At 55.1% G+C, this 19,118-nt stretch overlaps 2 protein-coding genes and 1 long non-coding RNA gene across 7 annotated transcripts; 2 read left to right on the top strand and 1 right to left on the bottom strand.

The window, feature by feature from the left end:
- Nucleotides 1–176: 176 nt before the first annotated feature.
- NUBP2 (NUBP iron-sulfur cluster assembly factor 2, cytosolic) lies at nucleotides 177–5,606 on the top strand. 5 transcript variants are annotated; one of them, XM_082431871.1, is made up of 8 exons: nucleotides 276–306; nucleotides 663–788; nucleotides 2,728–2,846; nucleotides 2,941–3,139; nucleotides 3,882–4,036; nucleotides 4,152–4,262; nucleotides 4,368–4,437; nucleotides 4,998–5,606. In XM_082431871.1, exons 1-8 carry the CDS (start codon nucleotides 291–293, stop codon nucleotides 5,141–5,143), a joined length of 942 nt encoding a protein of 313 aa, XP_082287997.1. In that variant the 5' UTR covers nucleotides 276–290; the 3' UTR covers nucleotides 5,144–5,606. The 5 variants fall into 5 exon arrangements, with proteins under 5 accessions (XP_082287996.1, XP_082287993.1, XP_082287994.1 ...); XM_082431867.1 differs by lacking the exon at nucleotides 663–788 and having other exon boundaries at nucleotides 178–306; XM_082431868.1 differs by lacking the exon at nucleotides 663–788 and having other exon boundaries at nucleotides 178–306; nucleotides 3,001–3,139.
- Nucleotides 5,607–6,525: 919 nt separating this feature from the next.
- On the bottom strand, nucleotides 6,526–9,782 carry IGFALS (insulin like growth factor binding protein acid labile subunit; the record flags this gene model as incomplete). Its single annotated transcript, XM_082431844.1, is given in 5 exon segments — nucleotides 6,526–8,498; nucleotides 9,620–9,635; nucleotides 9,637–9,708; nucleotides 9,710–9,748; nucleotides 9,750–9,782. Coding segments are annotated over 5 exon segments (1,965 nt in total). The 3' UTR covers nucleotides 6,526–6,693.
- On the top strand, nucleotides 8,513–17,670 carry LOC309645979. The gene is made up of 3 exons (XR_014255148.1): nucleotides 8,513–8,651; nucleotides 8,757–11,769; nucleotides 16,672–17,670. It is a non-coding gene; the product is annotated as an uncharacterized lncRNA (long non-coding RNA).
- Nucleotides 17,671–19,118: the final 1,448 nt, after the last annotated feature.

Raw genomic sequence — 19,118 nt, forward strand, 5'->3', positions numbered from 1 at the left:
GGTCGGAGACAAGGCCCGCGCGCCCATTGGACGCGGGGCGAGGAAAAGAAGCGGCCTCACGCTGGGGCGTTGACACGGAAGTGGGTCTAGGTCCTGTACGTCGTCTGCGCCGGAACCTGCGTGCACCCCCTCGTGCGATCTGATTGGCTGAGGATAGCGCGAATGGGCCTATCAAGAGGAGTCAGGGGGAGGGTTCGCGCTGCCCATTGGTCCGAAGGCACTTTACTCAGGCAGGGAGGCGGACTGTGCGAGGAGGAAGTGGCTGGAAGCCGTGCGGCCACCCGGGTGGGATGGAGGCGGCAGCAGGTGAGTATGCTGGGCTGCGGGGCGTTTTCGGTCCGCGGGCGCCGAGGGAAGAGGGAAGGGGCCGGCCCGCAGCTGCTGGTCAGGGCTCCGGGTTTTAGCACACCGTCTGATTTACAGTGTAAAGGTCTCAGAGGTGCTCGCGTGCGTCATTACGGCGCTTAGAAGGAAGTCTTGCTTGAATAAGGAGCTCTAAGAAGGAGAAACTGGAACGTCACATACTCGCAGTTGTTTGTAGAAGTATTATTCTGCTTTTTAAGCCTTGAGATATATATATATAAAGGAAAGTTGCGTGGGACGGAATATGTACATTGGGCACAATCGGATTCGCCCAGCCTAGCCACGTTATCTTCCAAAAGACCTCAGGTCTGGTACCATGAGCACAAAGCTCTTACAACGCTGGATTCATCCATCGGATTATAAATGTAACGCTGGAGAGAAAAATCTGAAAAAGTTTGTTATGATAAGGGCAGACTTGCTACAAGGTGAGAGGAATAGCTTCTAGATTGATGGATGAAGGTTTCTCTTTTAACTAAGGGGGAAATGTACATGGAAAGTAGAAAAGCCTAACGGGCTTTGCAGTAAACCTCCCTGTGCCCAGAGGCAACTCCTGGTGTCACTCGTATCTTTCTGGAAAGATTCTTTACATACAAGAACTTCCATATTTGTCCAGCGTATCAAATAATCATGGTTTGGTCGGACTTAAGGTTTGACTGGGCTTTTTATCCATACAGGGTGCCTTTTACTTCCCTCCATGGGGAGATACTGCTTTCCTTTGCCCCTTCCAGGGCAGCCTCTTACATCTAATAGGCACTCGGATTATCGTTGATAATCTGTTTATAAACTTTTTCAGTATTCTTACAAGTGAAAGTTTCTTGTGGTTGGCTCCTAAGGATTGTTGTGTGAGAAGTGACTTGGGAGCAGCAGCGTCCTGTGTGATGCTCAAGCAGATAAAGTTCCCCAGTCCCACCAGTGAGGAGAGCAAGTCTTCACTATTAGGGGCTTGGCAGTGCAGCACCCGCACGAAGGGCGAGTAGGAATCAGGACCCACATCTGGCTTGTTCTTTCCCTAGTTTCTACCAGACCACCCCTCCCCACACCAAAGAAGGGTGAAATTGATTCCCAAGTACTTTTTGATATTAAAGCAATTTAAGTAATAGCCTTTTAAGTTGACGCAGAGGTGGCCTGAGGCATGGTGTCCAAGGTATTTGTAGGCAATGATCTGGGTGGTTGGGGGGGGCGCCCTTTCCTTGTCACCTTATGAGATCTCTCGGCCCCCAGTACCAGACGGAGACCCAGGACAGGCGCTAGAACGCATTTGTGACAAAGACCTGCTGGAAAACCAGGCCAGGAGCACTCTTGAATTCTTTCTAGGGAGGCTTTGGTGGCGGGGGCCTTTGAACCTACCCATGAGAGATGGGTCAGGAGGGGGGACAGTGCTTATTCACCTTTCGTTGAGCCCCTCCTGGGGACCCGGGTATGCAGTGAGGGTGGTGGAGTGAGTGAGCAGCTTGCTGCAGGCCAGGCAGGAGTCTCAATGGTGAGGTCCTAAGGGCGCTGGGGCAAGAAGTTGGGCATTTTGCAGGGGGCTTAGGGTTGTTTGTATGCAGATGGCAACTGCTGTGGGGAGGCAGGGATTGGAATGGTTAGTATTTACAGGGTGGCATTTCAGGCTCATTGAAAGGAAGAGCAGCTGGGGCAGAGCGACCAGCAGGGCTTCCCAGAGTGGTTGGGCCCGGGCCTGCCTGGGGCATGGCACTGATGCCTTGGCCACCCTTGTGTACCCAGGGTTTCTTAAGGCACGACCTTCAGCCATCCAGGTGACCTGACGTCCGCACCCACACGATTGTGGTTGCTTCCGCAGAGCTGTGGCCTCCCTCCTGAGAACTGGAGGCCAGGGCTGCCTTGAGTGCCTCTTCTGACCCCAGGGGAGGGGGCTGGGCACCTACAGATCAGACCTCAGAGCCATGAGTGCTGCCCTGGCACAGGTGTACCTCCTGACTGTAACGAGCGCCCTATTTACGTTAGTCTCCACCCATTTCCCTTGGAATCAGCTGGGAGTCTTTGGCTCGAATTGGCCTTTGCTGGCCTTGTGCGCATGAGCTCACAGGTGCACATGAGCTCACAGGTGTGCATGCTGGAAAGAGGAGCAGTTTGAGGCATTTCCTGCCCTAGCAGCCCTGCCCCAAACAGAGTGGGAGCAGCCATTTTTGAGGAACTGGTAGGTTGGGTCTGGGGCCTGCTGGAAGCCCTTTCGCAGGGGCGTGTTTGCTCATGCCGGGGTGATGGAGCAGGTCTCAGGACTGCCCTGGTCTCAGGACCTGGGATGTAGGAAGTACCTGGTGACCCCGCAGTGAATGAGCATGGAGGGCGGCTGGTACGAAGGAGAGCCCTGCCCTCCTCCCCTGTTGTCCTTCTGACTAGAGCCTGGAAACCTGGCCGGCGTCCGGCACATCATCCTCGTTCTCTCGGGAAAGGGGGGTGTTGGGAAAAGCACCATCTCCACGGAGCTGGCCCTGGCCCTGCGCCACGCAGGCAAGAAGGTGAGTGCCTCCCATCTCCTGAGCCGCCACCCCTGCCCCTTGTGGGCCTTGGCCAGTGCCCTGCATGCCGCGTGGACGTCCCGCCTCCTTGCAGGTGGGTATCCTCGACGTGGACCTGTGTGGCCCCAGCATCCCCCGCATGCTCCGGGTGCAGGGCAAGGCTGTGCATCAGTGCGACAGTGGCTGGGTGCCTGTCTTCGTGGACCAGGAGCAGAGCATCTCCCTCATGTCTGTGGGCTTCCTGCTAGAGAAGCCGGATGAGGCAGTGGTGTGGAGAGGCCCCAAGAAGAACGGTAATGACCGGCCAGGGGACAGCACTGTCAGCCTGCTGGCCTCCCCAGCTGCCCTCTTGGTGCAGGAGCCCCAGGGCTGCTGGCTCTCCTCCACACAGCCCTCCCCCCACAGCACCAGCCTCGGGTAAAGTTCGAAAGACTCTAGTGCTGGCCTTTTCATTTCCAAGACTCTCCCGCCGTGCACCTGAGCAGTCAGCCCGCAAGTATTCAGACAGCGGGCCTGGGGGGCAAGAGCGTGAGACCCAGCTGTGAAGCCTTCAGCCACCTGGTCCATCCCCTGGGGCTCAGACCACCCAGCGTGGGGTGCCTGGTGGGGCTCTGGTGCCTTTGCACAAGCAGATGGCATTAAACTCCCTCTGGTAGGCAGAGCGAGGCTGCCAGGTGTGAGAGCAAGCTCAGGGTGGGGGCTGCTTCCAGGACACACTGGTGTGGCATTCCACCACAGGCCACCTCTCGGGCACAGATACCCGCCCCAGGGAGGTCCGCGCTAGCCATCCTCAGCTAAGGCCCGAGCAGAAGTCCTAGGGGTAGGGTGGGGAAGGGTCTCCCCACCTTGCTGTACTCATCCTGCCCCTGGTGAGGAATGGCACACGCAGCTCTCGGGGTGCCCGGTGGTACCGGAACCCACAGACACCGCCCTGCCCCAGGGCTGGGAGGAGGCAGCGGGCTTCGTGTGACCCCTTTGTGAGACCCTGCCTCGCCTGCTCTCTCCCCGACCCCGGGCCACCCTGGGTCTCCACAGCACTGATAAAGCAGTTTGTGTCCGATGTGGCCTGGGGGCAGCTGGACTACCTGGTTGTGGACACGCCCCCGGGGACCTCTGATGAGCACATGGCCGTGGTGGACGCCCTGCGCCCCTACAGCCCCCTGGGGGCCCTCGTGGTCACCACACCCCAGGTACTACGGGAGCACCCTCACCCTGGGGCAGGTGCTTTGCCCTACTCTTTCCGCTCATCTTGGCTGAGTTTTTGGGATGCCCATCAACTGGTCCCGTCTCTTTCCTGGTCTCCAGGCAGTGTCCGTGGGGGACGTGAGGCGGGAGCTGACCTTCTGTAAGAAGGTGGGGTTGCGGGTGATCGGGGTCGTGGAGAACATGAGCGGCTTCGTCTGCCCACACTGCGCGGTGAGTTGTAGGAAGTTGCAGGAAGTCGGGGGCGTGGGTGGTCGGCCCCTCCCCTTCGAGGGTGGTGAGAGGCCTGGAGGTGGACCCCACACCTCTGTGTTCTAGGAGTGCACCAACATCTTCTCCAGGGGAGGCGGCGAGGAGCTGGCCAGACACGCTGGAGTCCCCTTCCTGGGTGAGCGAGCCAGGGCTGCCCCGGGGCCCCTGCTCTAGGTGGCCTTACCTCCCTACGCCTCCTGCGCCCAGGGAAGAGAAGAGGAGGGTGGAAAGTCCCGTCCTCCCTGAGCTGCGAGTGTCAGCTAATCTCTAACAAATTGGTTCCCACCAACTGGACAGAGGCAGCCCCCCGGGCTTTGAGTGGGCGTCCACGGCTAAGACGCCTGCTGAGACCACGGAGGTGCAGAGGGGCGGCCAAGGCTCTGCGAGCCTGTATCAGGGACACCGTGGGTGGCACGGGACCATGTCCCCAGCACTCGCTCTGTGCTTTCTTCCAGTGGCCGGAGCCCGAGAGGTGGTGGGGCCGGGCCTGCTGGGCAGGTTGCTGGCCGTCCCAGTGGAGATTGAGGCCAAGAGTACCTTCCTGCCAGGCACCTCAGCAAGAGGTGTCTGCTCTCGGCTAAAGCGGCACTGCCAGCGGGCTCCTGGGCTGTGGGGAGCGTGGACATGGCCTCCTGGCCCCGGGCTTTGCTCTCACCACCTGGCCCCTTCTCTGCCCCCTTCCCTTCTCTCTCCCAGGCTCTGTGCCCCTGGACCCCGAGCTCACGCGGAGCCTGGAGGAGGGCCGAGACTTCATCCAGGGGTTCCCCGAGAGTCCCGCGTTTCCCGCGCTCTCCTGCATAGCCCAAAAGATTCTGAACGAGGCGCCTGTTGGACTTTCCTGACCGAGGCAGTTTGAGTGTCTCCTCTGTGTGCTGTGGGGCTCGTGCTCACAGCCCGGAGCAGAGGTGGCAGCACGGTTCCTGGAACCCGTGGCCCTGGGCTGCCGTCACCATGTGCTCCTCTCCCCGTGGGCCTGCCCTGGACATTTCTGGTGCTTCAGTAGCATCTCAGCATCAGAGCCACTGACAGTCGGTGGTTCCGCCTGGTTGGCCTGTGGCAGGGCCCGGGGATAGTGTGAGGTCGCGATGCCGTGGCCTGACCTCCCTGGTGGTGCAGCTCGGTACTTACATGCCCCAGACAGACTGGCTGCTCCCGACAGCCAAGTCTCCACATTGTTCACAAAGCTTGTGTGTCTGGGAGCGCACTGGGCCTATAATCCTGGTGAAACAGGCAGCAGCACCCAGTAAGGTGTCAAACTTGTAATTCAGAGGAGCCCAAAATAAACGCGTCCCACCGCCGTGGTTACAGGTCTGACCTTTCTAGATCATTCTGCTCTGGTCCCGCCTCCCTGGCTTAGTGTCACCATGTCCTGTGGCAGACAGTGTCAACTCCCTAAGTCCCAGGAACTGGGCCAACAGCCCTGTCGTCGACAGGCTCCTGAAGACTCGGGTGAAGATACGTTTGGGGAGAGTTTGTCGGGTAACTTGTGTGAGTGGCCATGCTTGGCCCAGTGAGAGCTAAGTGCCTGCCCCGCCCTCCGTGCTGCGGGCCTGAGGGGTTGAACTGAAGAGCAGAAAGGTGAGTGTGAAACAGAGTCCTGGGGGTTTTCCCTGCACGTCTCCAAGGCAGGCCAGGAGGGGGAGGTTTTGGAAAACAGAATGGTGGCATGGTGTGCTGTTCTTCCCAATGGGAGAGATGGGGTGCTCAGTAGAGAATGTGGAACGGTCCCTGGGGCACAGGTGGCAGGGGGCCTGGGGAAGCAGCCCTCAGGTACCACTTCGTGGGGGCAGATGGGGAGGCGAGGAGTGTACCAAGGATGGATGTTTCTTGTGGGGGTGTGGGGAGTGGGGCCAGAACTGTTGAGGGGTTTAGCCAGGAGCACAGGGATCTGGAGAGTGAGGGTCTGCACCCCCTCTGGCCCCAGGCTGGCCTCAGCAGGAGCAGCTGGGCCCCAGCGTCCCAGGACCAGGCCACCTCCGAGGACGCTGCCCAGCGAGGGGGGCTGAGATGCCGAGGTTCCTGGAGGACCTGAGTAAGTGCCCGCCACTCCTCAGGTGGGGAATGGGGCCTGGGGACTAGTGGACGAGAAGAGAGTCTGGGCACAGGACAGGAAGGGTTGTGGACAGGCATGTGGGACCAAGGCAGCCAGAGGTGGGGCAGGCACGGCATAGAGGGGCCCGCGGCCCAGCCAGCACTCCTCCCTCCCTGAGCTCCCCACACAACCTCATACGCGGCCACATTTATTGGGTTGCTTTTAATTGATGATAGCTGGGGAGGCTGTGTCCCCAACCCTCCTGGTCAGGCCCTCAGGGACCAGGCTGGGGCCCACCGGTCCCAGGTCCATGTCCCCTGGGGTGGCGAGGGCCCTTCCAGACCCCAGGGTGGCCTCCAGTCAGCAGTGGGCAAAGTGGGCCTCGCTGACGTCGCGCAGGTCAAGGCCCAAGACGCTGGGGGGGCTGGCGCAGGTGATGTTGTTGTAGGCGTATGCGGGCGGCTGGCGGTCGTCGTCTCCCTCCGCCATGGCCTGGACAAAGCGGGGCACGACGCCCGGGTGCTGCAGGGTGAAGGCCCTCAGGGCCTTGAGGGGGCAGCCGCAGTCCCAGGGGTTGCCCTCGAGCCACAGGCGCTCCAGGCCGGGGGGCTGCGGCACGAAGGTCCGCAGCGAGTTGTTCCGGAGGCTGAGGTAGCGCAGCCGCCCCAGCGGCGCGAGCACAGTCTCAGGCAGCGCCTCCAGGCGGTTGTGCGACATGTCCAGCCAGAAGATGCGCTGCAGGGGCCCCAGGGCATCCACCGATAGCGCAGACAGCCGGTTGCGGGAGAGGAGGAGGTACTCCAGGTGGCTGAGGCCCTGGAAGAGCTGGCCAGGCAGGTGCGTGAGCTGGTTGGAGGTGAGGTCCAGCTCCAGCAGCTCGGCCAGCCCCCCCAGGCTCTGCTCATCGATGGCCGCAATGCCGTTGTCCTTGAGGAAGAGCCGGCGCAGCCCCGAGAGGCCGGTGAAGGTGTGTGGGCCGAGGCAGCCCAGGCAGCTGCCCTCCAGGTGCAGGCTGTGCAGCTTGCCCAGGCCCTGGAACGCCTGCTCTGGAAGGTTCCTCAGACAGTTGCCGGAGAGGTTCATGACGGCCAGGTTGTAGAGGCCCAGGAAGACGCCCGCCTTGAGCTCCTGGAGCTGGTTGTTGTTGAGCGCCAGCACCTCCAGCTGGTCCAGGCCCTCGAAGGCCTCCTCCGGCAGCTGCCGGATACGGTTGTAGCCGAGCTGCAGCTCCTCCAGGAAGTGCAGGTCCTTGAAGGTCCGGGGCCGAAGGCCGGCAATGGCATTGTGTGAGAGGCGCAGAACGTGCAGGCCCAGCAGCCCTGGGAAGGTGTCCTCCAGGAGGCCACCCACGCGGTTGTGTGACAGGTCCAGCCAGCGCAGCGCTTTCATGCCCAGGAAGGCACCTGGGGCCACGGCGGCGATGAGGTTGTGGTCCAGGTAGAGCTTCTGGAGCTTGGGCAACTTGACGAAGACATTGGCTTTGACGCTCCGCAGGGCATTCCTGCTCAGGTCCAGCTCGCGGAGCTCGCTGAGGCCGCAGAAGAGCGCGGGCTGCAGGTAGGCAAGCTTGTTGCCCGCCAGCACCAGCTCGCGTAGGCTGGCCAGGTCCTGGAACGCAGTGTCGGGCAGCACGGCCAGGCTGTTCCAGCCCAGGTTCAGGTCCCAGAGGTGGGCAAGGCCCCTGAAGAGGCCCTCATCTACCCGGCTGAGCAGGTTGTTGTTGAGGCCGAGCGAGGCCAGGCCCGGCGTGTGCAGGAAGGTGCGGGCCGCCAGGCTGCGCAGTTGGTTCCGCTCCAGGTGCAGGTGGTACAGGTTCTGCAGGCCCAGCAGCGCCTGTGGCTCCAGGCTGGCCAGCCCGCTGCCCTGCAGGTTGAGGAAGCCCAGGCTGGAGAGGTTCCGGAAGGTGGCCGCGGGAATGAAGGAGAAGTTGTTTCCGTCCAGCCACAGGGCCCTGGTGCCGTCCGGGATGCCATTGGGCAGACGCGTGAGGTTCCGAGAGCTGCAGAAGACGCTGAGCTCATCCGTGTAGTCGTCGTGGCCGCAGGAGCAGACGGCTGGGCACTGGGGGCCCTCGGGGTCTGCCGGTGCCGCGGGCTCCTCTCCCTCCAGGCTGTGGGACCCCAGCACTGCCCAGGAGACCAGCAGCACCACCAGGGCCGGGCCTCCTGTGGGGAGAGGGGCTTGGGGAGGCAGCACTGAGGCGGCCCAGGATGTGAGCCCAGGGCAAGCAAGACATGGAACCTTCCAGGCCTCAGCCACACACCTGGACCACAGCACACAACCGTTTAGAGAAGGTACTGCTGACCGGACCAGAGAAGGTGTGGGCTGAGATCTGCGTCCCTCACTTAAATGGGAAGCGGAGACCAGGCAGGACGACTGGGACCTTATCTGGTTCAAAACCAACTGCCCTTTCCACCCCACAGGACCGACGGGGTGGCAGTGCCTGTTCTAGAGAAAACTGAAGGCTGGGAACCTGGCCACTAGGCCGTGTGTTCATCTGCATCCCCAAGGTGGACACTCAAGCCAGGCTAGGCTGCCAGGCAGGCCTGGAGGAAAGTGTGAGAGAACGTTCTGGAGCAGGCTTGCTGCCCTGATTTTCTGGACAGTGAGCTGGATGCCCGCTGCCCCAGCTAGACCCCCGACTGGGGGATACTCACCTCCGTAGTGTGTCCGGCATGCACCCAGGGACTTGGCCCAGTGCTGGTGTGGGGAGAGGAAGAGGGTGCAGGCCTCAAGGGCAGATGGGGACCCCAGGCCACTGACCCACCAGAGGTTGGGTTGTGGCACAGGACAAAGGATGCCAGGCTCCACAGCAACAATCCCCCATAAGTTCCACTGGGCACTGGGCTGCCCACCACATCAGGCCTCTCTCTGGTCTCTGAGAGTTCCGGGTCCCAGGGTGGACACACCAGCTGGATTGGGCTAGGCTCCGAGAGGGGACAGGGTGGCAATAGCCTGGCCTCTGAGCAGCTGGGAGGGCAGCACGCCCTGGCCCAGTGGAGGGTCTGAGGCAGGGCCCCTGGGGTGGCAGTGTGGGGGCCCTTCCTCCCCTGCGCTGCCAGCCTGGGCCCTCGGGTAGGAGAGGAGGGGGCAGGAGGCAACAGCGATTCTCCAGGGCCAGGCACCCCACCACCCCAAGTGGCCACATTTCCCCCATGGGCTCCCAGAGCCCCGGCCCACCTAGAGCTGAGCCCTCCCTGGGGGCAGCCCCTACCCCAGTGGGCTTGGGGGCACACGGTCGCCCCCCCCCACCGAAGTGAGTGGCTGGGGCACGTGGGGGCCTCACCTCTCCTCAGGGCCATCCCTCGTGCAGAGCAGGCCGCAGGCGGGCAGGGAGCGGGGCGCGTCTGTTGGGGCCGGCTGCTCCTGCCCTCTGGATTTCCCCACTGCCTCTGGGGCAGCCAGCACCCTTGTCACCGGCCAGCCCAGCCTGCTGGCCCCAGCTCCATTAACCCCCTCCTGCCGGGCTGCCAGCATCAGCACTGAGGCCCAGGGTGCGGATGGCACAGGGGACAGGCTGGGGGCTGCATCTGCCCTGACGCATCTTCAGGGTGCAGGGTGGCCCGGGGTGCAGCTCTGAGGGACAATGGGGGCCCATCCCCCCATCTTCCCAACCCCCCCATCTTCCCATCCCCCTGCAGGGCTGGGCGGAGCAGAGCTGGGGCTGCAGGCAGTGCTGGGCGGGGGTCTCCCTTGGAGCAGCCTGTGAGGGGCTTATGCTCAGCCGGCCCCCCTGCCTGTGGGTAGGGGCCCCTCAGGGGGCTCCTAGGGTCTTCCCTCCCAGCAGATGGCCATGTGGGAGTTAAGCGGGAACCACATGTCTCTAAATGGGCCTGCCCATCTACCCCCGGCATGCTGACCACTCCCCCCTCCTCCCCATTTCCTAACTGCCTGGGTGGGGTCCTTGTTCAAGCTCCCAGGGGCCTGGCCCAGCCTTGGCTTCTCCCGTGACCTCAGGGTCAGCTGCTGTCTGGCCACTGCCCCTCCCCCTAGCCTCTTCTAGGAATGCTTGGCAGGGCTCCGGCCACTTTGTGTTTGCTTTCCCCAACAATGTCCTCCCAGGAAGAGAGTGGGGGACGGCTGGCCTCGGGGGCGAGGTCTTGTGGCTGTGAGACCAGCCCCCACCAGCAGTGGGCCCCATCCTGCCCTCCAGGGCTCCTTTGGGGCCACGGCCACCCTGCACTGCACAGGCCCTGGGACAGGTACCCAGTGCCCGGCCTGAGGTCAGCCACAGGTCAGACATGGTAAGAAGGGGTGTGGCTGCTTGATTCCGGGTGCCATCCTCCCCTCCACCTGGGGAGCCCTGGGCTCTGCTCTTCCAGATCTGACCACATCTCCCCCGGGCTGCCAGGTGCAGTGGTACTCTCCAGCCACCCCTCCCTCCTTTACCGAGGACCCTTCCTCTGGCTGCTAGCTGTGCCTGCCCACCGGTCCCTCTGCTCTGCCTGGGGCGGGGGGCCTGTGCTCGGAAGGGGCCAGAAGGCATTGAAAAAGGCAAAACTGAGTCTGGGGAGGGCAAGGCTTGTCGAGGTTTAGGAGACTCTCGAACCTCTTGGTGAGGCAGAGGAGGAAGTCAGGTCTGCCTCCTGAAAGGTACATGGTGAGGAGAGAAGAAGTGAGGTAGGCAGGAGCTGTCCGGGCCCAGGAGAGGCTGGAGCCCAGGCCCGCCCCCGAGCCTCGTGGCGCCCCCTCCCCAGCTCATCCCGCAGCAGTGCTGAGGGGCGGCTTTGTCTTCCTCCCTTTATTGAGCTTTGATTTTTTTCCAGGTCGTTTCTCAGCTTCTCTTCTGAGAAATTATAGATCTGCAGGGAGAAAGTCCACACCCAGAAATTTACACGGTAAACATACATTTACACAGCAGAAAATGCGGACTCAGCAGGAGTCCGGGGCCATGGGGCCTCTTCACCAGGAAACTCCCCGCATGCGGGCCAGGGGCACGTGGACTGGAAGGAGGGTTAGCATTCCTGTCTCCTCACACTTGGAGGGTTGGGGCTGGAAACTTCCTGTAAACCCCCAGTAGAGCTTGTGTGGCGGAGAACCCTTGTCGGGACTGCGGCAGGCGGGTTAGGTATTTGTAAACCTTTCTCGAGTCCTGCGGTAACACTGGCGTTCAGCCCGCTGAGTTCAGAGAAGACCTCTATCCTGGCAGCCCGGGGCCAGCTCTGTCCCTGCTCCCCCAAAGCGGCCAGTCCTGACCCAGGCTGACTACTGCCTTGGCCTCTCTTTCCAGTTCACCCCAAGGGTCCCCCAGAGGAGTCTGGTTTCTGGTCTTCGTGGAAATGGTGTTGTACGGGAGCCCCAGGCCCGGCCACTCGTGTGCCAAGTCATAGCATCCCTTCCCTCCTTCCTGTCGTGGTGCTGCAACCCTGTGGGGTCCTTGTGCGTTTCTGTGGTCCTGAGTGGACCCACTGGGACCAGCCTGTGTCATCCTTGCAGGTAAGGCCACCCCCTTCCTGGGTAGTTAGGGGTCACACCTTCCTGGGGCAATAGGGGTGCTCTCAACACCACCCCCACCCTGTCTACTCTCAGCCCTGAAAGTGGGGGGACAGTGGCTTTCATTGTCCTGTGTTTCTTCAATCACCAATGATGGCAGCTTTTCATAGGGAGGCTCACTGGCCAGTGGATTGTCCTTTTCTGTAAAGTACATGTTTAAGTCTCTTGCTGTCAGTGTGACTTACGTTTTTTTAAAACTGTATCCTGGATGCAAGCCCCTTGTTAGGTATGTGTGGCCAGTGTTGTCTTCTGCACCGTGGTTTGCATCTCCATTCTCTTCATTGTGATTCTGGTGAGAGTTCTTAATTTTAACGTGGTCTCATAAGGTGTTCCTTAAATGGAAAAACTGCAAAAAAAGATTTTTTATCTAGGCCGATGTATGTATCATGATTTCAGGTCCCGTTCGGCACATGGACTTGAGTGTATTCTCTTAAAATATTGTGTGAACACGTCACTGCCCTACCTTTCTCTGTGACATCTTTGGGCCACCCTTTCTCTTTCACTTCCTAAGAGTGAGGTGATGCTCAAGTTTCATTCTTTTTGGTGGGTTATGATCGCCTCCCCACATTTAGCACAGTGGCTTTCCTTCCCTCCTCGCTCCTGGACGCCACCCTTGCTGTGGTCAGGGGCCGCACAGCCTGGCCCTTTCTGGGCTCCCCCTGAACCATGGAGGCAGAGCAGATCCTTCTCTGTCTGCAAGAGCTTCCAGGCTCTTCGTGGTCTGTGTGTTTCCTTGTCTACGGTGGGAGCAGCCTGTCCAGGTTTGACTTGTGTTGCAGTTTGAGTCTTCCAGTCTGTGGACATGGCATTAGGTCGTCTTCAGTTTCTTTCAGTGGTGTTTTTGTAGATTTCCACGTTACGATCTTGCATATATTTTTTAGATTTTTTTTTTCCTGTAGATGGTTGTTACTTTTGATACTATTGTGTTACCTTTTTTCCTCTTTCATTTCGTCTTAGCTGAAATATTTTTCTAGAAGTATGCTGGGATAATGTAATAAAGTATTAATTGTGGTGCCTTTACCCAACGATTGTTTCTAAAACAGCTTGATTGATGTACAATTCTCACACCATAAAGTTCACCCACTGTCGATATAAAATTCAGTGATTCTTAGTAAATGTGTACAGCTGTGCAGCCACACGCACAGTCCAGCTTTAGAACATCCCCATACAATCCGTGGCCTTCTGTATCTCACCTTTTGCACTGAGCATGTTTTCAGGGTTCATCTACATAGTGTATATCAGTACTTCATTCCTTGTTATGGCTGGACAATATTCTGTTTTATGGATTTGCCACATTTGTTTATTCATCAGATGATAGACATCTGGTTTGTTCCTATTTTGGGGTTATTATGAATAATATTGCCATGAACATTTGTGTATGAGTTTTTGTGTGGACGTAGCTTTCACTCCTCTTGGGTAGATTCTTAGGAGTGGAATTACCGGTTCACATAGTATTTATGTCTAGTTTTTAAAAAACTGTTTTCCAAAATGATTGTATCATTTTACAAATTACGAGAATTCCAATTCCACATTCTCACTACTATTTGGTATGGTCAGTTTTGTTTTCTTTTGTTTTTTAGCTCTTCTGTTCCTCTGACAGTTGATATTGGGCACCTATTCATGTGCTTGTTGGCATTCTTATATCTTCTTTGGTGAAGTGTCTGTTCAAGACTTTTGTCCATTTTTTAACTGAGTTGACTCCTTACCGAGTTGCAACACTATATATTATGGATATAAGACTTTATATATTATGGATTATCAAGGATAACATTTGCAGATATTTTTCTGTTTGTGGTTTGTCGCCTTTTTTTCACGTTGTCTTTTGAAGTACGAAAGCTTATTTTAATGAAGTCCAAAATTTATCAGTTTTTTTCTCTCATGGCTCATGATTTTGGTGTGGTGTCTAAGAACTCTTTGCCTAACCCAAGATCACAAAGATCTTCTAATCAAGGATTATAGAATCTTTCCATTTACTTACATCTTCTTTCTCTTAGTTTGCAGTGTATAAATCTTGCACTAATTTTGATCATTTCTAAGTATTTTGTTAGTTTTGATGCTATTATGGAGTTGTTTTAATTTCGTTTTCAGACTGTTTGTCATTAGTATGTGCAAATACAAAAGATTTCTCTTGTTAATCTTGTGTCCTAGGACCTTACTGAATTTATTAGTTCCAGGTATGTGTGTATATCTGGATTCCTTAGGATAAGCCACATACAGGATCGCACCATCTGTGAATAAGGACATTTTTACTTATTTTTACTCCTTTCCAATATGTATACTGCCTTTTGTGTGTGTGTGTGTGTGCGTGTGTGTGTATGCCTTACTGCACATCAGTACAATGTTGAGAAGTGGCAAGAGCAGATATCCTTGCCTTGTTCCTGATTTTAGTGGGAAGCATTCAGTCATCCACTGTGAATTATGATGCTGGCTTATGTTTTTCATTTATGCTGTCACAGACAGAATAATGCTCCCAAACCAAAGATGTCCATGTCCTTATCCCTGGAATCATGAATGTGTCAGGTTACATGGCAAAGGGGAATTGAGGTTGCTAATCAGCTGACCTTAAGATAGTGAGATTAATGTGGATTTTCCAGGTGGCCCCAGTGTAATTACAAGGGTCCTCTAAAGTGGCAGAGGGCATCAGAAGAGGTCAGTGTGAGGCAATGAGAGAAGGACTCAACCCACAGCTGCTGACCTTTGAAGATGGAGGAAGGAGGTCAGGAGCCAAGAATGCAGGTGCCTCTAGCAGCAGGAAAGGGCAAGGAAACAGATTCTCCCTTAGAGCCTGCAAAAGGAACCAGCTCTGTGGACGCTTTTAGTCCAGTGAGACTCATGTCAGACTTCTGACCTCCAGAACTGTCAGATGATACATCTGTGTGGTTTTTTTCTTTTATTTATTTATCGATTGATTAGCTGCGTTGGGTCTTCATTGCTGTGTGCAGTCTTTCTCTAGTTGCGGCGAGCGGGGGCTACTCTTCATTGCAGTGCGTGGGCTTCTCGTTGTGGTGGCTTCTCCCATTGTGGAGCACAGGCTCTAGGTGTGCAGGCTTCAGTAGTTGTGGCACACGGGCTCAGTAGCTGTGGCTGGCGGGCTCCAGAGCGCAGGCTCAGCAGTTGTGGCGCATGGGCTCAGTTGCTCCATGGCATGTGGAATCCTCCCAGACCAAGCCTCGAACCTGTGTCCCCCTGCATTGGCAGGTGGATTCTTAACCACTGTGCAACCAGGGACGTCCCCATTTATGTTGTCTTAAACAACTAAGTTTGTAATGATTTGATACAGCAGCATTTGGAAATTACATATGTCCTTTAACAGGTCGAAGAGGCTCCCTTCTATTCCTAGTTTGTTGACTTTTTATCACGAACAGGTGTGGGATTTTGTCAAATGTTTTCCTTCATCCACTGAGATGATCTTGTGGATTTTGTCCTTTATTCTATGACTGTGGTTTGTTATGTTAATTGATTTTTAGATGTTTAACCAACCTTGCATTCCTGTGATAAATCCCACCTGGTTGTGGTGTATAATGTTGCTGTATTTGGGTTGCTAACATTTTAAAGATTTTACATCTGTATTCATGAGGGACATTGATCTCTTGTTTTGTTTGGTATCAGGATAACATTAGCCTCATAGAATGAGCTGGGAAGTGTTCCCTCCTGTATTTTCTGGAAGAGTTTGTGAGTGATTAGTGTTACTGATAGAATGCACTAGTGAAGCCATGTGGACCTGAGCTTTCCTTTGCATGAAGACTTAAGACTTTTGTTACATCAATTTAAGGAATTTGTCCATTTCATCTAAAATCTAATTTGTTGGTATAGTTTCCCTAGTATTCCCTTGTAAGTCCTGTTCATTTCTGTAGGATTGGTAGTGATGTACCCTTTTTCATTCATGATTTTGGTAATATGTGTGTTATTTTGTTGGTCAGTGCTTTTTCTGTTTTCTGTTTCATTGATCTCCTTGCTAATCATTACTATTTCTTTCCTTCTGCTTCCTTTGGGTTTTGTTTGCTCTTCTTTAGTGTTTTAAGGTAGAAGCCTAGGTTGTGTGAGGCCTTTCTTCTTTTCTCATACAGGTGTTTAAAAGCTATACACTTCCCTCTAGCACTGCTTTAGCTGCATCCCCCAAATTTTGTGTTTTGATTTCCACTCTTTTTGACCCACACACTATTTAGATGTGTTAACTTCCAAACATTTGGGGTTTTTCCAGACTTCATTTTGTTGTAAATATCTAATTCCACTGGAGTTTGAAATTACAAAAAGTATATTCTTTTAAAATTCATTGTGATTTGTGGTCTAAGATATTGTCTATCCTGGAGAATGTTCCATGAGCACCTGAAAATGCTGGTGGAATGGTCTATAAATAGGTTCAGTTGAGTGACAGTGTCCTGTTACCAACTAGACTTAAAGAATCTCCATTGTTTTTTTTTAAGAGTTTTTTTAAAATTAATTAATTTATTTTTGGCTGCATTGGGTCTTCGTTGCTGTGCACAGGCTTTCTCTAGTTGAGAGAGCGGGGGTTACTCTTCGTTGCAGTGCGCAGGCTTCTCATCATGGTAGCTTCTCGTTGCACAGCATAGGCTCTAGGCACATGGGCTTCAGCAGTTGTGGCTCATGGGCTTTAGAGCGCAGGCTCAGTAGTTGTGGTGCACGGGCTTAGTCGCTCCACAGCATGTGGAATCTTCCCAGAATGGTTTGAACCCATGTCCCCTGCATTGGCGGCAGATTCTTAACCACTGTGCCACCAGGGAAGCCCTCCATTATTGTTGAATTACTTATTTTCTCTTTGAATTTCTAAAATTCTTTGGTCCCTGACCATTCAAACTAGACATGAGGTATTCATTCCTTCAACAGAGCGTTGTTAGAACAGAAATCAGAGGAAAGAAAAGAGATTATTGGAACCTTAAGAAGTCAAGATTCTGGCCTAAGAAAATATTCTGACAAAGAATAAGAAAACTCTTTCTTTGAGCTATGGAGCAGGAGAAAGGCTGGAGAAGAAAGGAAGAGAAGGAACCTGATGTTCTGCCACCTCAGTGGAATCCCAGATGGGCCTGAGGGCCCCAGAGCAGAGGTGACCCTGACCTCTGCTGAGGACTGACTGGACACGGTGGAACAGGTGTGTGTACCCTGTGGACATACATGGCTGCAGGACCAGCCTTCCTCTCTGGATCCACAGCACCTGGGCCAGGCTCTCTCCCAGATCCACTGAGATCCAATTCTTCCCCAGGCCTCTCTGCTGCCCCAACTCAGAACCAGTGTCCATAGAAGTGGATGGTCCAGGAAAAGCCTCTCCTTTTACGGTTTTACTGACAGATTAATAATTAAAAGTTTCAGATTATTAGAGAGAGGTGGGGGTTGCACAACATTGTGAATGTACTAAATGCCACTGAATTGTTGTCCCTGGTGGTCCAGTGGTTCAGACTCTGCGCTTCCAACGCAGGGGGCACGGGTTTGATCCCTGGTCAGGGAACTAAGATCCTGTATGTTGTGCAGTGCAGCCAAGAAAGTAAAAAAAAAAGCCACTGAATTATAAACTTAATTAATTGTATGTTGTGTGAATCTCACCTCAATTTAAATAAATTTTAAAGGTTCTATTTAGTAAAATACAGTCACTCCTAAAATCTAAGCAGTGTTACAGCTGGAGAGAAATATATCACATTGGGATAGCACATGACACACAGGTCAGGTGGGTGGCTGTCAGAAAAGCAGCAAGGACCTAGTGTGCTGGCTGTGGGAAGTGAGACCACTACCTGGGGGCACCTCCCAGAGAGTCAGGCTAAATGCACAGAGGTGTAGCTCGGTGAGAGACGGAGCCTCCACCCAGACAGGTAACCGAGCAGTCAGGAAATACTTCTTTAAAATAAAAATCCTCAGAGGGAAGCGGGCAGGCACTGGGTCAGGGATCAGGAACTAGTGAAGAAAATGCTTGGGCTCTGTTTATACTGGTGCCCGGGAAGAAACTGAGGAGTCGTGGAAGTTTACATGGCCAGATTGTAGGGCTTCACTACAGACGCTCTGGGGGAGTTTTTACCTTTACATTCTCAAGAAAAAGGATGAGAGATCCCTGAGGAGCTAAGAAAGCAGGACCCCAAAGCCAGAGGACAGACAGCGAAGGGCTCTGATAGGAAGGGGGAGGGAAGACAAACACCCACGTCAGAGACAAGAGGACATTATAGACCGGATTTGAAAATGTAGGAAAGAAAACAACTTACCAAAAGCAGCTGAAGAAGGATAGAAGTAACAGCCCTTATAACCATTAAAAAACAGGATCACTAGTTTTTAAAATACCCGCAAAAGAAAGCACAAGGCTCAGACTAGCATTACCTTCTACAAACTCCCCAAGAAGTGAGGAAACGTTCCATGTCACCTTATTTCCAAAACCAGACAGGGACTGTACAAGGAGAGCAAGCCAGCTGCAGAAGTTCCGATGAAATGGGATCTCGTCCAAGAATAAAATGACTAGGCACTGAAAACTGTTGGGATAATTCAGCTGACCAAAGGAGAATATGTGGTAAGACCCAGCTCCCACTCGGATGACCAGCAAGCTAGGAAGACCTGCTCAGCTTGACAACAGCTACTCAGCCCGCCTGCCAGCCTTCCAGGGACCAGGGTGCTTCCTCCTGGCAATACACCCCCTCTAGCTCTCCCCCTACCCCTGACATCTCCATCTCACTCTCATGTAATGGCGCCATCTCCTGGCTTTGGACTCGCCCACATGCTGGAGACATTTTAAACTTGACCTGCTCAAAGCCAACCGCTCAGGCCTGTGAGCCCCTCACAGTCTCCCCATCCTGGGAAATGGACGTGGAGTCTCCCTAACTCAGCACTCACAGCTCAGATCCAAGCTGGGACCAAATACTGTTGCCTCCGCCTCAGCTCCCACTGGGAACCCTGCCACCACTCCCTCCTTCACCGTCCCTGGGCTGCTGCCCCAGACGTGTCTCCAGGGGCCCTGCCACAACATGCTGAGAAGTCCTGGTAAAGCTCAGCTCTGACCCCGCCTCTGCACAGCTCAGAGTGGACACCAAGGTCCTTGCACGTCCTGTACATTGACCCACCATGTCATGGCTTCCCACTCCTCTCCCCTCGCCTGGCTCAGCCATGCCGGCCTCTTGCTCTTCTGCAGACCTGCCCCAGGGCCTTTGCACTTGCTTTTCTCACCCAGATATCTGCATGTCTCACTCTCTCCATCCCCTCATTGTCACTCACATGTCACCTTAGCAAGGCCCCAGCCACTCTACTTAAGAAGGCTGACATCCTCGGCTCCCTCTGTACCTTTTTCTGCCTTATTTTCTCCACAG

The sequence above is a fragment of the Balaenoptera physalus genome (genome assembly GCF_965194825.1).
Source record: "Balaenoptera physalus genome assembly, chromosome: 16".
Lineage (NCBI taxonomy): Eukaryota > Metazoa > Chordata > Mammalia > Artiodactyla > Balaenopteridae > Balaenoptera > Balaenoptera physalus.

Excerpts from the sequence above, each read along its gene's own strand:
- NUBP2 (XM_082431871.1), top strand. Across the intron at positions 789-2,727 it reads AAGGGCAGACTTGCTACAAG|AGCCTGGAAACCTGGCCGGC; the intron begins GTGAGAGGAATA and ends CCTTCTGACTAG. Across the intron at positions 2,847-2,940 it reads TGCGCCACGCAGGCAAGAAG|GTGGGTATCCTCGACGTGGA; the intron begins GTGAGTGCCTCC and ends GCCTCCTTGCAG.